The sequence below is a fragment of the Loxodonta africana genome, chromosome 3 (assembly GCF_030014295.1).
Source record: "Loxodonta africana isolate mLoxAfr1 chromosome 3, mLoxAfr1.hap2, whole genome shotgun sequence".
In the NCBI taxonomy this organism is placed as follows: domain Eukaryota; kingdom Metazoa; phylum Chordata; class Mammalia; order Proboscidea; family Elephantidae; genus Loxodonta; species Loxodonta africana.
In genome coordinates, this window is record NC_087344.1 from 197,246,027 (window position 1) to 197,262,715 (window position 16,689).

The 16,689-nt window shown below is 38.9% G+C and overlaps 2 protein-coding genes across 2 annotated transcripts in view; both read left to right on the forward strand.

Moving 5' to 3' along the window:
- ATF6 (activating transcription factor 6) overlaps positions 1–16,689 on the forward strand; it is a 261,968-nt gene that overhangs the window by 139,078 nt on the left and 106,201 nt on the right. The window lies entirely within an intron of this gene.
- Positions 1–16,689, forward strand: part of LOC135230825 (proteasome activator complex subunit 3-like) — a 72,504-nt gene that overhangs the window by 19,996 nt on the left and 35,819 nt on the right. Inside the window, exon 1 of the mRNA XM_064282877.1 lies at positions 1–16,689. This exon is cut by the window's left edge and continues 19,996 nt beyond it; it is cut by the window's right edge and continues 35,819 nt beyond it. Within this exon, the coding sequence (XP_064138947.1) occupies positions 15,082–15,822 (741 nt within the window). The 5' untranslated portion in view covers positions 1–15,081 and the 3' untranslated portion in view covers positions 15,823–16,689.

A 16,689-nucleotide genomic window follows, 5' to 3' on the forward strand; every position in this document is an offset into this window, starting at 1 on the left:
GAGGAAAAGTGATAATATATCTTTTTGCCATGGTTCTCTTCTTTCTCTTCTCTTCCTTCTCTCCCCTCACGCTTTTATTCAGTTCTACCTGTCGGAAGCTAGAAAATATTCAAGAATTTGTAGCTGGAACCTAATATTATTTTGTTTTCATTTTGGCATATTCTTTATCATTTTCAAAATAGGCTCTAATTTTATGCTGTTGTAATCAGGCATATTTGAATATTCTGCATTTGCCTTGAATTTCTGTTTTATCCCCTTCTGAGGAGTTAGCCTTCATAGCAATCAGGGAACTAGACCACTTGGAAGGCTCTGATTTTCTTAATGTAAAAAGTAAACCTTGCAGCTTGTTTGAAGTTAGTTCTCTGATATTTGAGACCAAGACTTATACTTTACCATAGTTTATAATTACAACTGATAGTGAAGATCTGTATGCTATGCAGTGCTTTGTTATACATGCAGGTTGCCTTAAAGGCCATCTCTGGATCCCAAGTAGAATCAGAAGTGCACCTCACAAGTGCTATGTGTGTGTGTTTTTTAAGGTGAACATTAGGGTTGTTTTTTTTTTCCTTATATATATGCATTTTTTTATTGTAATTTAGATGAAGATTTACAGAACAAACTAACTTCTCATTAAACAGTTAGTACACATACTGTTTTATGACGCTGGCTAACAACCCCACAACAGGTCAGCACTCTCCCTTCTTGACCTTGGGTTCCCTATTACCAGCTTTCCTGTTCCCTGCTGCCTTCTAGTCCTTGCTCCTGGGCTGTTGTTCCCCTTTAGTCTAATTTTTTTTTTTTTTTAAATGGGCCTGCTTAATCTTTGGATGAAGGGTGAACCTCAGGAGTGACTTTATTACTGAGCTCAAAGGGTGTCCTGAGGCCATACTCTCAGGGTTTCTCCAATCTCTGTCAGACCAGTAAGTCTGGTCTTTGAGAGTTAGAATTTTGTTCTACATTTTTCTCCAGCTCTGTCCAGGACCTTCTATTGTGACCCTTGTCAGAGCAGTCAGTGGTGGTATTGGGCACCATCTAGTTGTACTGGACTTAGCCTGGTGGAGGCCATGGTAGCTGTGGTCCATTAGTCCTTTGGACTAATCTTTCTCTTGTATCTTTAGGGTTCTTCATTCTCCCTTGTTTCTGAAGGGGTGAGACCAGTGGCGTATCTTAGATGGCAGCTCACAGGCTTTTAAGACCCCAGATGCTACGCATCAAAGTAGAATGTAGAACATTTTCTTTATAACCTATGTTATGCCAGTTGAGCTAGATATTCCCTGAGCCCATGGCCCCCACAGCCCTCAGCCCAGCAATTTGGTCCTTCAGGGAGTTAATGTGTCTATGGAGCTTCCATGACCTTACCTTGGAAAAGTTGTGCTGGCTTCCCCAGTATTGTGTACTGTCTTACCCTTCGCCAAAGTTACGACATATTTAGTGTGTTTCCATCCCCACCAGAGATTAGGGTTTTTTGTTTTTGTTTTTGTTTTTTTAAACAGCTTTATTGAGGTTATGGAAGGAAAACATGATCGGGTCAATTGGAGTTAAATGGCTTTATTGAGTGAGAAAACTGTTGAGAACAGAGACTCTTCTCCAAAGAGATGAGCTTATCATATTACAATTTTGATCAGTTTATATATGGTACAAACTGGTAGGGAATTTCTCCAAATTGGGATTTTTTTCCAGTTTAAAATGGTTGCTTGTCATTCACTTGATTGGTAGAAAGCAGGCTATCTAAAAGCCAGACTTTAGTTTGAATTGATTTATTAAGTTTGTGTGTCTGCATAGAGGCTAGTTATGGTTCATCTACTTATTTGCAATTCCGTACTTTCTAACTTTGCTATTTTAAAACTCTTAGCATAGCTTTGCCCAGAATGGTCTTTATCATGAGTTTTTAGCTTCTGGGAAGGGTTAAGCCTGGGATCAAACAGCTGCCTTTGCCAGAAGTTCTGTTTCTCTCTTTTAATGAGGTATAACTGACATGTAATAGACTGCATATATTTAATGGCACATTTGATAAGTTTTGACACATGTATATCTCCTTGAACCATCACCAGAGTCAAGCATGTCCATCACTTCTGAAAGTTTTAAGTTTTCTCATGCCCCTTTGTGATCCCTCCCTACCTGCTTTCCCGGTCACCAGACAGCCATATACCTACTCCTGTTATTGTAACTTAGTTTACATTTTCTAGAATTTTATATAAAGGAATGCTACATTATGTACTCTCTGTTTTCTCTGACTCAGCATAATTATTTTCAGATGCATGTCTGTTGTTGCTTGTATCAGTAGTTCATTCCTCTTTATTGCTGAGTAATACTTTGTTGTGTGGGTATAACCCAATTTGTTTATCCATTTATCTGTTGGTGGACATTTGTTGTTTTTCCCCTTTTGGATACTACAAATAAAGCTATGGTGAACATTCACGTACAAGTCTTTGTGGCATCATATGCTCTCATTTCTCTTGGGTAAACACCTAGGAGTGGTATGGCTAGGTTATATGGTAGGTGTTATGTTTGACTTTTTAAGTAACTATTTTCCAAAGTGGTTGTACCATTTTACAGTCCCACCAGCAGTTTAGGAGAGTTCCAGTTCACTGCATACTCATAACAACTTGATATGGCTAGTCTTTTTAATATTAGTCATTCCAATAGGTGTGTAGGAAACCCTGATGGCATAGAGGTTAAGAGTTCGGCCGCTAACCAAAAGGTCGGCGTTTCAAATCCACCAAATGCTCCTTAGAAACCCTATAGAGTAGTTCTACTCTGTCCTGTATGGTTGTCCTGAGTCAGAATCAACTTGATGTCGACAGGTTTGGTTGGTTTTGGAATAAGTGTGCAAGAAGCCCTGGTGGCCTAATAATTAAGTGCTTGGCTGCTAACTGAAAGGTTGGTGGTTCAAATCCACCTAGCAGCTCTACAAGAAAAAGACCTGACAGTCTGCTTCCAGGAAGATTACAGCCTAGGAAACCCTATGGGATAGTTCTAATCTCACATGGGGTCTGAGTCGAAAATCCACTCGACGACACCTAAGAAAAACAGTAGATGTATAGTGACATGTTATTGTGGTTTGAATTTGTGATTCCATAATGACTAGTAATGTGGGCCGTCTTTTCTTATGCTCATTTGCCACCCATATATCATTATGGGTGAAGTCCTGTTAAAATCTTTGATCATTTTTTATTGGGTTGTTTGCCTTCTAATAATTTTATTTTGATAGTTCTTTATATATTCTGGACATTATAGTTGTTGTTGTAGTATGCTGTCAAAACAATTCTGACTCATAGCAACCCTATAGGACAGAGTAGAACTGCCCCATAGTATTTCCTAGGCTGTAATCTTAAAAAAAAAAAAAAAAAAAAAAAATTTTTTTTTTTTTTTAATCTTTAAGGGAGCAGATTGCCAGGTCTTTTCTCCTCAAATGTCTGGTGGGTTCGAACTACCGACCTTTTAGTTAGCAGCTGAGTTTATAACCATAGTGCCACCAGGTCTTCTTCATATTTTGGATGCAAGCCCTTTATCTGATATGTGACAGTAATATTTCTTCCCAGTCCGTGCTCGTGTTTTCATCCTCTTATCAATGTTTCAAAGAGCAGAAATTCTTAATTTCGATGAAATCTAATTTGCCGTTTTTTTTCCTTTTATGAATTATGCTTTTGTTGTCCTAGGAAATCTTTGCCTAACCCAAGGTTACAAAGATTTTCTCCTATATTTTCTTCTAGAAGTTTAATAATTTTAGGTCTTACATGTAGGCCTGTGATCCATTTTGAGTTAATTTTTGTATATGGAGTGAGGAATGGATCAAAGTTCATTTTTTTGCATATGGGTATGCAGTAATGTATGACATTCAATGCCATGTTTTAGTTCAACAACTTTTAAAGGGAGAATTAAAGCAAAGCCATGTTAAAAATGTTACACCACACTGTCAGTTTTCTGCATGTTATCCTTGTTTTTTGTTAGTTTGTGCATTTTGCTGAAACTTCCTAAGACAGAATCCTGTGATTGAACTTCTTCAACCTCAAATTTCCAGTCTTTATACTTAGCCAATGAAATGTTATTTATATACTCTTTGGAAGCATAATATATACTGTAGAAAATTATAGCAAAAGTGTAATGGGTAGCAGGAGATATTGCCAAACCAAGATTCTAGAAACCAGATGAGACTAAACTAACACATAACATGTGCTTATATAGATCACAGCACTAGGAAATACTCAGAAAAGTGAAAGAGGAACTAAAAATAAGGCTCCTACTACTACTTGTTGTCGAATCTACTGGTGGCTTTTCTTTGTTTAGCAAAAGAGAGCTGTGGAATTAGATCCTTGACAGAATCTTTTAAAAATATACATATATATATATATGAGTGTGTATATACATACATACATATACACATATTCTGTGGATTGGCTTAAAGAGCAGAAAATAGTACGTGATATAGATAGTTTATCCTGTAGCCTCTTGTAGCCTTATTCAGAGATAGGAAAAAGTTTTTTTTCTACTTAGCTGTGAGTCATTACTTTTTAGCTTAGTGGAGAAAATAACTTTTTGGGTGCTGATGCAGCATTTTTTATAGGCAACCATGGATCTTGGGGTTCGAAGTCAGATAAACATGGGTTTGAACCAGCATTGTTCTACTGCTTACAAACTCAAAGACTTTAGGGAAATACTTTTCAGAGGTTCAGTGTCCTTTTCTCTAATACAGGAATATTAATAGTTACATCTTCCTGGGTTGTTAAGTTTAAGTGAAACAATAAGTCGAATACTAGCACCGTACGTATTACATTGAGCAAATCTGCTGCAAAAGACTGAACAAATCTGTCTTGAAAGAAGTACAGCCAGAATGCTCCTAGAAGCAAGGATGGTGAGACTTTGTCTCACATACTTTGGACCTATTATCAGGAGGGACGTGTCCCTGGAGAAGGGCATCATGCTTGGTAAAGTAGAGGGTCAGCAAAAAAGCGGAAGACCCTCAACGAGACGGATTGACACAGTAGCAGCAACAATGGGCTGAAACAGCAATGAATGTGAGGGTGGCACTGGACTGAGCAGTGTTCCGTTCTGTTGTACAGAGGGTTGCTGTGAGTTGGAACTCTGTGGCACCAAACAACAATACGTATGTTCATTTCTCTATCAGGGGATTGACCTTTGAAACTTAGGCTAGAGTCTGAAGAACTCGCAAGATGCGGAGATTTGTTTTCATTAGATGTAGCATAACCATCCATGATCTCCCACTCCCACCATCAACTTCCCATAAAGATTCATTTTAATGCTATTATTTTCCTCATCATTCATCAATAGCAGACTTAGAGAAGACAAAATTAGCACATTTGGAAAGAGTGAGTATTAAAACTGCAAGATTTGACAACAGTGGTTTATATGTTATTATCTAACTGGGTTTATGAAGGCTTGATTTAGAGAATTTAGGCCTACTCTTTTCCCCTTTTGGCGGGGAAAGGGAGTCACTCTTCCAAACAGGAGGATAGGCAGGATCTCCCTGGATAACCCATAATCTCTTCTCATAACCTTTAGAAAAAGTGATTTTAAAGTTCTTTGAAATATTTCTTGAATTGATTCTAATCCATTGTTCATTTCACATGTCAATGAAACTAGATACTTAGATTACATATAGAAAACTGAATAGCAGATATACCAGGCTTTCAGCTCTTTTAAGAGTTTATTCAAGTTGACTACATGCCATTCAGTCTGATGGATTTAGTAGAAAGAAACTATGTAGTTTTTAATCCCACCTTTTCATACTGATGGCAGATAGGAGTCATCAATATAAATTTCAGGAGCAGATACAACTGATACATCATGTATTCATCCAGAAGATGTAATAGACATTTTTTTCATCTGTAGAACAAACCAAGTCTTTATTGTTCTCTTAGAACTGTTAGTAAGCTATACACAGTATCATATATAGATTTTAAAAGACATCAGCTTAAGTTTAGTAATTATTAATAGATCTAATTGCACAAGGTTGCAATTCTTTGTTTCTTATTTTTAGAAAAAGTCTGTTACCTGACATTTTGATAGATAATTGATATCTATAGGTTATTAAGGTCAAAGGTTAGTAGTAAAATAATTTGAATTCAAATTACAAAACAGTTCAAGCCTATTCTGATAAAGCAGATTCACTTTGGTTTAGGTGCTTTGGGTCACCTTTTTAGTTATCTTGCGTATTTTTTTAAATAAAATACGTCAGTATGTATAGAATACCCTACCTTACAGAAAGAGTCAACCTAATTTCTGTTCATATATGATTGGTGGTTATTTGAAAGCTATTACCCTCCTAGGATTATTTTGCCAGTTTTGTGATCCGATTAGATTAGGGAAGGCATAGTATCTCCTTATGCAAAATACTTGTTAGTACCAAAATAAGTCCAGACTCAGTTGTTTTTATTTATACTTTTATTTGTATTATAGCATTTTTGTACAGTTGACCTGATTTTAAAATATAAAGCTAGGGGGACATATTCTCCATCTACCAAAATGTGAATCTTGGATTTAATTTTGAAACAAATACCCCTAATTTAAAAAGGTGAATGGTAGGGATGAATACCAAAATTCACAACTTTTTTGACCTCGTAGTACCTCTCTTGTTGTTCTCTAAGAGAAAACATAAATGGGAAATATCTTTAGAGCATAAAAGGTTTCTTTGCTCAAACCTCTTAAGAACTGATTTCAATACCCGAAAAACTTTATTCATACTAAGTTGTAACTAATTATTTGAATAATTGCCTGATTCTTATAATTTAAAAAAAGCCTGATTTTTATAATTAAAAAAAAAAAAACTTTTCCAACTACAGCTATCCTGAAAGAATTATTATTTAATCAAGAGATTGAATCAATTTTACCGTCATTCAGCCAATAAAATATTTATTAAGTAGTGCTATGTTCCAGGCTGTTCTCCCAGTAAGAAATCCAGCAATGAACAAAACAGACAAAGCCCTTGCTCTTCCAGAGCTTAATATAGACAGACACTAAACAAATATACAGATAAATATATAACAGAACACCAGTTTATAATAGGTGCTGAGAAGGAAAATCAGAGTAATTTTAAATGAACATTGAGAAATTACATTTTTTCAGGTCAAAGCATAAAAATTCTTTGGCTTACGTTTTTTAACTATGCTTTTGACTGTTGCTGGTGAAATTTAGATAAATTAGAAACTCTTTGTGTATATTTTGTACACTAATCTAAAAAAATTAGTCCCAACTAGTGAATTTAGGAATTATAAATGGAAGTGTCTGTAAAGGAATGAAATCTTGGTTAAGCACTGCTTAGTCTTAGCAGTAAAAATCTGCAGCTCATGAAATTTGTAATTCTGGGCTGATTTCAGCTTGCACCGGCCCCTGGGGAGCCTGTTGAGTTGGATTATTATTCAGCTGCCGAAGTTTTATGCTTAGGTATTTTCTTACATCTTCTTCTCTCAGTTGGTTGAAATCTTGTATTTTTGCCAAAGAAAACAAATCCCATGCTAATACGCAGCTATAAATAACCAGTGGGAGCATGAGTCAGAGCCACCATCGCCCTTACTCCTGGTGTGTATGTCGCTAGTACTCCCCAGCACATCCATTTTGCACAAACACGTAGGACTGCATGACTGCTGTTCTATAGACGAACCCCAGTTATTTAACTGAGGGCTGTTTCTTAAAACTGAGCAACTCTGTAACTCGTAGAAATCTACATATTACCAGAGTGAGCAGCAGAATATAAACCTCTGCGTGCTGCTGATGAGAGAAAAAAAGAAATGTATTTCCCACCTTTCCTTTAAGAAGCCCTGGTGGCACAGTGGTTAAAAGAGCTAGGCTGCTAACCAAAAGGTCTGAGGTTTGAGCCTACCAGCTGCTCTGTGAGAGAAAGACGTGACAGTCTGCTTCCATAAAGATTCTACAGGCAGTTCTGCTCTGTCCTGTGGGGTCGCTCTGGGTTGCAATCAACTTGATGGCAGTGGTTTTTTGGGGTAGCTTTCCTTTATAAATCCCGAAAGAGTTCAGTCCAAAAGACAATTAGAGCTCCAGAATGGACTTTTACATGATGTAGCACAGTTCAGCAGTTTTTCAAGGGAAAAGAGAAAAAAACACGTTTCCTGATAGTCCTGTCTTTTCTGCTGGTCAGGTACTGTCTGATAAAATTTTGTCCTATTTTGCTTCATTAGTTCATTATTCATTCATTCAGTAATGAACATTCATTGAACACTTGCTGTTACCAGACCCTGCTACCATAGGGCGTATGTAGATGATTATTATAAAATCCTTGTCCTCAAAGAATTTATTATAGTGGAGAAAAGTGAGTTGTAAATCCAGAATTTACAACACTGATAAGGACTGTAAAGGAGATATGTGCATAATACTTTGACACTACAAATAAAACTGCCACTATTTATGAAGCATTTATTGTCATAGCTGTTTTATATGCTATTTCATTTAATCCTTTCAACGACTCTGTGAGGTAAATGTCATTACACTATTTAACTTATGGCTGGAGCTTGGACTTCGTATAGGAGAGAGGAGAAGGCATCAGGAAAGGTTTTTCAAAGGAACAACTCAAGTTGATTGTAGAGGAATGAATAAGGTCGAGGGTGGGAGGAAGGTGGAGCAGTGTGGAATTTCACACAGAGAGGTGAGTATGAATACAAAGGCATGAGAAGTTGGAGAGAACTGTTGTTGGCATGTAAAGTAGGTTCTGGGAGATGAAAGATGGCAGGATCCAAATTAGGAAGGAACTTGTGGCCCATGCTTAAGGAATTTGGTTCTTATCCTGTAGAAGACAGAAATGTAATCAGACATACATTTAAGGAAGACAGTTCTGTAGCTCTTTGCGCAAGGAATTAGGGGAGGACTTTTACAAGCACAGTGTTTCTCAAACTTGAGTTATATTCCCCTTTTAGAAGAAGAAATTTTCCTCCAGCATTGAGTTATTATTAAAATGCTTATTGTCCCAGTCATCTAGTGCTGCTATAACAGAAATACCACAGGTGCAGGGCTTTAACAAAGAGAAATTTATTCTCTCACAGTCTAGTAGCTAGTTTACAAATCCAAATTCAGGGGGTCAGCTTCAGGGGACTGCTTTCTCTGTCTGTCGGCTCTGGAGGAAGATTGCTTGTCTAGTCTTCCCCTGGTCAAGGAGCTCCTCAGGTGCAGGGACCCCAGGTCCAAAGGATGCGCTCTGTACTCTGCTTCTGGTGCTACTTTCTTGGTAGTATGAGGTCCCCCTCTCTGCTTGCTTCCCTTTTCTTTTATTTCTTGTAAGATAAAAGGAGGTACAGGCTACACCTCAGGGAAGCTCCCTTTATATTGGATCAGGGATGTGACCTTAGTAAGGGTGTTACAATCCCACCCTAATCTTCTTTAACATAAAATTACAATCACAAAATGGAGGACAACCACACACTACTAGGAACCATGGCCCAGCCATATTGATACATACATTTTTGGGGGTCATAATTCAATCCATGACACTTATTAAGTACATAAACATAAAACAAAGCTCTAGAAAAATATTATACTTCTAGCTCTACAACTATAAAAACTAAATAATTGTATAAATTAAACATAAAGTTACAAAGCCAATAGAATTCAAACCAGTATTAATTTATGTAATAGATTATGTTTTTCTGAAATAGGTACTACTAACAAAAGAAGGTAGTACTCTTATGGTACAGTTACTTTAAATTATTAAGTAAACATTTCCATGCTATTGAATACTATGTGATAACTTAATTCTTCCTTTGGTTTTCTCTGTTTGAACCACTAAGTAACCTTTGTTCTGTCTGATTTAACAATTGTTTGGGGGTGGGGAGAAGGATAACCTAATAGGCTATTACCTAATAGGCTCCTCTCTGTTCATTTAAAGTATTGGTACTTGGTATAATCATACATAAACAATATAATTGCTGGGCTGAAAAGTGAATTATGTTATAATACGATCTAGAATATGCTTACAGCAGTTATTTTTGTTATCAAAATCAATACTTATAGGGAACTGATGGACTCCAGTTTGGGAAACACCAACTAGAGGATTCATTGTTCACCCAGTAAAAGGGATTTTATAAACAATGAAGCCATTGGTGTCTTAGATGGAGAGTCACTGGCCAACGCATCTTAAAAAGTTAAAAATCTAGAACCCAGAAATCAGTAGATTTTTTTGTTAAAACCAATGATCTTAAGGAACCTTGAGTGTAGACATCTTTGTTTCCAAGATATACCAACCATGTAATTTGTAAGATAAAATAATATGAACTTAATGAGTAAATATATGGCTATCGCCAGAAGGAACCACTGGGTAGTACAAATGGTTAATGTCCTTCAATGCTAACAAAAGGTTGGAGGTTTGAGTCTACCCAGAGGTGCCCCAGAAGAAAGGCCTGGTGATCTACTTCCCCCAAAGTCAATCACTGAAAACCTTGTAGAGCACAGTTCTCCTCTGACACACATGGGGTCACCATGAGTTGGAACAGACTCTGCAGCAGCCGGCACTGGTGTTGCCGGAGGGATTCTCCTCAGGAGTGCACTTTCCAGCCAAGGAAGGCAATGAACTTCGTGCTCTACTTCACCTGTGACCTCTGTGATACAGTCTCTAAACACTGATCATCTCAGAAATTACAAGAACGTTTTCTTAGAAAATTACGTATATTTAACTCAGTAGCACAATTAGCCATCACTACTAAATAACAAGGTAGTGAATAAGACCATTACATCTTGGTTGGTTTGTTTAGAACTCATAGTTCTGCCCCATTTCAAGGGGTCAGGGGAGATTTTGGAGTGCTGATATAGAGACCTCCATCAATAACAACCAACATTTATGGAGCAGTTACTATGTTCAGGCCACTTTGTTTAAATAAAACTATATATTATTAACTAATCCTCAAAACAACCTTTATGCAATGGCTGTTATTATAACACTCATTTTATAGATGAGGAAAATGAAGAACGGAGAGATTAAATAATTTACCAAGGGTCACACAGCTAGTAACTGGCAAAGCCAGGATTTGAACCTGGTAGGCTAACTCCTGGTGGTATAGTGGTTAAGGCCTACAGCTGCTAACCAAAAGGTCTGCAGTTCAGATCCACCAGGCGCTCCTTGGAAACTCTGTGGGGTAGTTCTACTCTGGCCTGTAGGGTCGCTATGAGTCGGAATCAACTTGATGGCAATGGGTTTGAGTTTTTTGGTTTAGGCTAACTCCATAGCCTTAAGCACATTGCTGCATTGCCAGTCCTCTTCACCTAAAAGCATGCCTACATACTGGATTTGGAGACTGAGTTCTGGAGACGTTGAATTAGCAGCTACAGTTGACAAAGTAACATGGCACTGAGTGTCTCTGCATTTCTTATTTTACAGCAGTCTAGGAGGAAGGATGAAGGAAGGGAAGGTGATACAGTTGTCTATCTTAGATATCGGCTCTAACTACTCAGTAACTGCATTGTAAAACTAAGACTATGTATAGTGTATGTAAATACTATAAAGAATAAAAAGCATTTTATGATACACACAAGCAAGTATTTATGAGTGGTAAATGAAGTCATTTGGGCTAGATAACTTAAAATCCTTTAAAACCCGGAGATGAGGATTTTGTAAATATAAGGAGATAAATATTACCACCCACCAGAGTTTTAAGATTACCTAGACTTTAGCCCCCACTGATTATATTTCTCTTAACTTTTATAGAGACCAATCAGTGAAAAATGTATTTTGAAGGACTGAATCCCAATCCCTCTCTCGGGGTTACATTTTTGTCCAGTAGTTGACACAACAACAGTTCCTAAGTGGAACTCACACATAGGACCACAGAATCCCTTCTTTGTGGGGCCTAGTTTTAGAGTGTGGAGATACTTAAAGGATAAATCAATCTGTAAATCTGTAGATACTCCTAAAAGAAGAACCGTGTGTCAGTTATTAGCATCAATACGTGATGAACCCTGCTGGGCTGTGGAGAAAGGAGAAACTCCCCTAAACAAGACAATACACAGCTGTTCCTGGCCTTCCTCCACCTGTTGACTGGCGCTCAGTATAATTTCATGGGGCAGATCTGGGCATACAAATTCATAAAGAATTTTTTAAAACAACTGCTGATTGCTGATGATTGATGGGGGAAGAAAAATTAGGAGCAGTTATTTTCCTATCAACCGCTACTCTTAGTAACAAGGACAGGAAACATGAGTAAATAAAACTCTTACATCATACCAGGAAATAGAACAGCTGAAGTTCTTCAGAATTTTATATTCTATCATCAGACAACTAAAGAAAATAATTTCATATAAATGGCTGTATTAATCAGTTTCATGATTTAAGTGGAAACTTCCCCGCTTCTTTAAAAGAGCAATTAGAAATATTTACTCTTTGAAAATAGAGTAACCATTTGTTAAAATATATACCTTTGAAGACTTTTTAAACTGTAATTGTATAAAAGAAAATTTCCATAGTAATTCTAAAGTAGTAAAGAAAATGGGGAAAATTGTGGACCTGTTTCAAGATTTTATTTTCCTTTTCTGTTCGATAGCCCTAAATTTCCAAGCTTGACTGCAAATATATCTGTGTAAAAATACATGTATATCTAATTCATCTCTTGAAAGAGGCTTAATTTAAGAATAAATAGAAATTCTTTGCATAAGGAAAAAATTACATATATTTGAATTGTTCCTTTTCTTATCTCTCCCTATCCAAAACTATCACTGAGTACTGTTTTTACTTCCTAAAACTCTATTGACATTTCTTTTCATCCTCATTGCGACTACTTGAAATGAGGCACACTTTCTCATTTGGATGATGGTATCAATCTCTCTTCCTTTAATCAGTCGCTTATTCAGATCCACCTCCACCATTCAGATCATCTATACGTGTGTATTTTTCCCTTTCCTAAATTCCTTCATTCTCTTTTCTTAAATCCAAGCTCCATAAGCAGGGCAAACAGGGCCCTGGCTCCATGAACCAGTCCTTGCTTGCTTCTCCTGCCTCATTTCCTGCTACTTTCCCTTACGATCCAACTTTTCTGCAGTTCCCTAAATGCCTTCATTTCCCACGCATACACATACATATACACTCAGCATTCACCCCTTCCCTCCTACATTGTTGAAAATAAAGTTTCTTCTACTGCTTTCTTCTTTGTCACATTCCCGTAAGACTTTCTTTGTTACATTCCTACAGGATTTGAGCACAGAAACCATCTTTGAATTTCCAACTCCTAATTGGGGCTAAACATGGTTGACTTAAATAAACTGCTAGTGTGTTGGTATAATTATCTTAATACGGTACATGTGTAGTTGAAACTATGCTGCGCTGCCCAGGTCCCTCTTCAGGAATTGCCTTGTCTCCAACTCAGGACAACTCTGAACGGCCATTCCCAGATCCCCTTGTGGTCAACTGAGGCCTTTCTTGGGATTTTGTTGCAGTCCACCATCTCACTTTGCTCTGTCCTTTCGCTTCCACAGGTACTTTCAGGTATACTCATAAACTTTCTGTAAGCAATCTCTCAGAGTCTGCTTGCCAGGAACCCAACGTGTAACACGTTTGTCTTGCTGATTCTTTCCTATTCGTTCTAGATTATGTGAAGTTATGCTTAGCTAAAATCTTATTCAGGATCATTTCATCAGACGTGTATTGACCACCTCCTCCATGGGAGGCATTGTAGTAGATGTAGCAGAAACAAATTGATACTTGGCCCTGCCCTGAAGGAGTTTACAATCTAATAGAGGTGACAGTTACATAAAAAACTGTATTATAGCATCTTTAGAATACTCCTTTTTGAAATAAACTTTAATACGGCTAGTATAAGAACTTAAGTGCACGGTGTGCAAAGAACAAAAGGAGAGCATTTCAGGGGAAGGATAACAAATACAAGTAAGTAGGCTGAAATTTTAGAAGGCTACAGATTTTGCCTTTATGGTTCTGGAAACCTTTCAGGAAAAGAGTTTTTGTACTTCATATTTTGAAAGTTTCAAACTTACAAAAATCTTACAGGAGTAATACTGAACTCCCATATATCCTTTATGCAGATTGATCAGTTTTTACCATCTCCTCACGTTTTATCATTCTCTTTATACACACGTTTTATGAACCATCTGAGAGTAGGTTAAATACATCATGCCCCTTTATCCCTTAATACTATAATGTGTATTTCCTAAAAACAAGGATATTCTCATGTGTAACCACACTAGTTATCAAACTCAGGAAATTTGACCTTGATACTTTACAGTCAATATTCAAATTTTGTTAATTGCCCCCAAAAGGGTGCGTTTTAAGACAAGTCGTTTAACATTTCTATTGTGGACCAAGAATTTTATAAAGCCATATCCAAAAAAACCCATTGCTATCCAGTCAATTCTGACTCATAGTGACCCTACTGGACAGAGTAGAACTGCCCCATAGGGTTCCCAAGGAGCGCCTGGGGGATCCGAACTGCGGACCTTTTGGTTAGCAGCCGAACTCTTAATCACCATACCACCAGGGTTTCTGAAGTAAGCTGTAGAACATCTCAAAAGTCTGCTAACTTGATTAAAATACCAGTTAAGTGAGCTACTTCTGATTTTCTAAGGGGAACAGCATGGATTAGGTCCTGGTTCCCTGTAAAACTATGACCGAGGCTCTCTCCAAATGTGAGCCTTGCTCTGGAGAGCCCATTTAGTGTGGTGCCTTTCAGAACAGATCCTGTGTTCTGGACCCAGGGACTGCGGATTTCCTGGAACTTCTATGTAAAGTACACTGATTTGTCATTGCTCAGTCTTCACAATGCGTATCGATTAAGTGCTTTGGAATTGGCCTTTCTTGCTCTGGCTTCCCACTAGCCAGGCCAGTAGGTAGGAGAGAGGCGGCTCCGGGAACTAGACCAGACCTGGTCTCCCCTGAGCCGTTGTCTATGATACTGCAGCACCCAGCCCCTTGCAGCCTACCGACATGGAGCCTTGGCTGGTCCCACAGTGCCGCCCCGAGGACGTGGCCGGGCGCCCGCGCCCTCTCTCGTGCACGTCATTTCCGGCGTGGCAGGGCGTGGTCTGTTGGGAGTTGGCCGTGGCGGCGGAGGTGCAGGCCAGGCCTGCCGAAAAGGAAAACATAGGTCGTCTCCGCCCCAACTCTCGACGCCGGGGGAGGGCATGGCTTCCCCCCTGAAGCTAGAGCAGGACGTTCAGGGGAAGGTGGATTCGTTTCGGGCCCGCATCGCCCAGGAGGCCGAGGATCTGGTGTCCACCTTCTTCCCTCAGAAGCTGTCGGAACTGGATAGCCGGGTCCAGGAGCTCCGCCTGCAAGACCTGTCCAGGATCCGTTCGGTGCCCTGTCCCGAGCCCCCTGCGGCCACAGACACCGTGGGGGATGGCCCCAACCGGGAGCCGCAGTCTCTGCAGACCCAGTCCGCGACCAAGGTACCAGCACTGCCGGGGGGCGAGGGACAGCTTTTGAGGAGCAATCAGCATCTGGTGGAGCTGATTGAGCGGGTAAAGCCTGAGATCGAGCTGCTGAGAGAGAAATGCAACACGGTACGGATGTGGGTGCAGCTGCTGATCCCGAAGGTGGAGGATGGCAACAACTTCGGGGTGTCTATCCAGGAAGACACGGTGGACCAGCTGTGGACGGTGGAGAGCACGGCGGCCTCCTATCTGCGCCGCTTCTCCACCTACTACAACACGCGGGCCAAACTGGTTTCCAAGATCGTGAAGTACCCCCAGGTGGAAGATTACCGCCGCACTGTAGCCGAGGTCGACGAAAACGAGTACCTGAGTGTGCGCCAGATTCTGCTGCACGTTCGGAACCAGTATGCCACCTTACATGATGTAATCCTCAAAAACATCGAGAAGATAAAGACTCCTCGGAGCACCAACACTGACAACCTATACTGAGAACTTTCTCCACCCTCCTTGCCATCAGGAGTTGGCCAAGCAGTTTCGGCAGCTAGAAGGCTGTTTTTAATGACTCTACAGGTGTTTTTTTACAGGTGATGAAATGACTGGAAATGTGTGTTACTGTTTAGTTTGAATCTAATAGAGCCTGTCCTTCTCCTGAATCCTCTTTTGGTTTAATTTTGATTTGCTTTTCCTTCGGAGAGGAGAATCGAGGCAAACCATCTGGTAGAAGGTGGTAAGGTTGTCCAAAGAGAAATGACTGCCATTTTTAAAAGCAGCTTTGTGGAGGAATGTTGGCCAAGATTTCTTTATTATGGCATTGGTGACGTAGGTATTATCCTAAAAAAAAAAAAAATGAAACAAAAAAAACAGTTTAAGAGAAAGTTAAATGAAGCTTTTTTCATAAGATTCCGCTCTGTGTTACCTTGTTGAAACCTCGGAAATGCTTCTTTTCTACCATCATTTGTATTTTGCAAAGAAAGGCGTGTAAAGGGATGCGTTCAGGTCATTATATGCCTCAAATTTAGCAGATTGAAATAAAACTTGGTTATAACATTTTATGATGGCCTACGTGTGCTTATCTGAACTTTAATTTTTTAGATGTATGTTTCCCCTTCCTCAGTTTTACCCATGGCCTTGGTATTTTTCAACTCTGATGTGTAAGAAAAATGGGCATATACAGAGTAATAGATCTTAATTGTTCCGAAGAAGTAGACAACCACATCTCCATTAGAAAGAAGAGGAATCTGTGGAAAAACCTTCCTTGCACAGTCTTCTACCATCTCAGCACCTTCCAGTTTCTCTTTACACACACTTTAGTGCATCTCCTGTATATCCGTTTATCTATCTCATTAAAAAAATTTT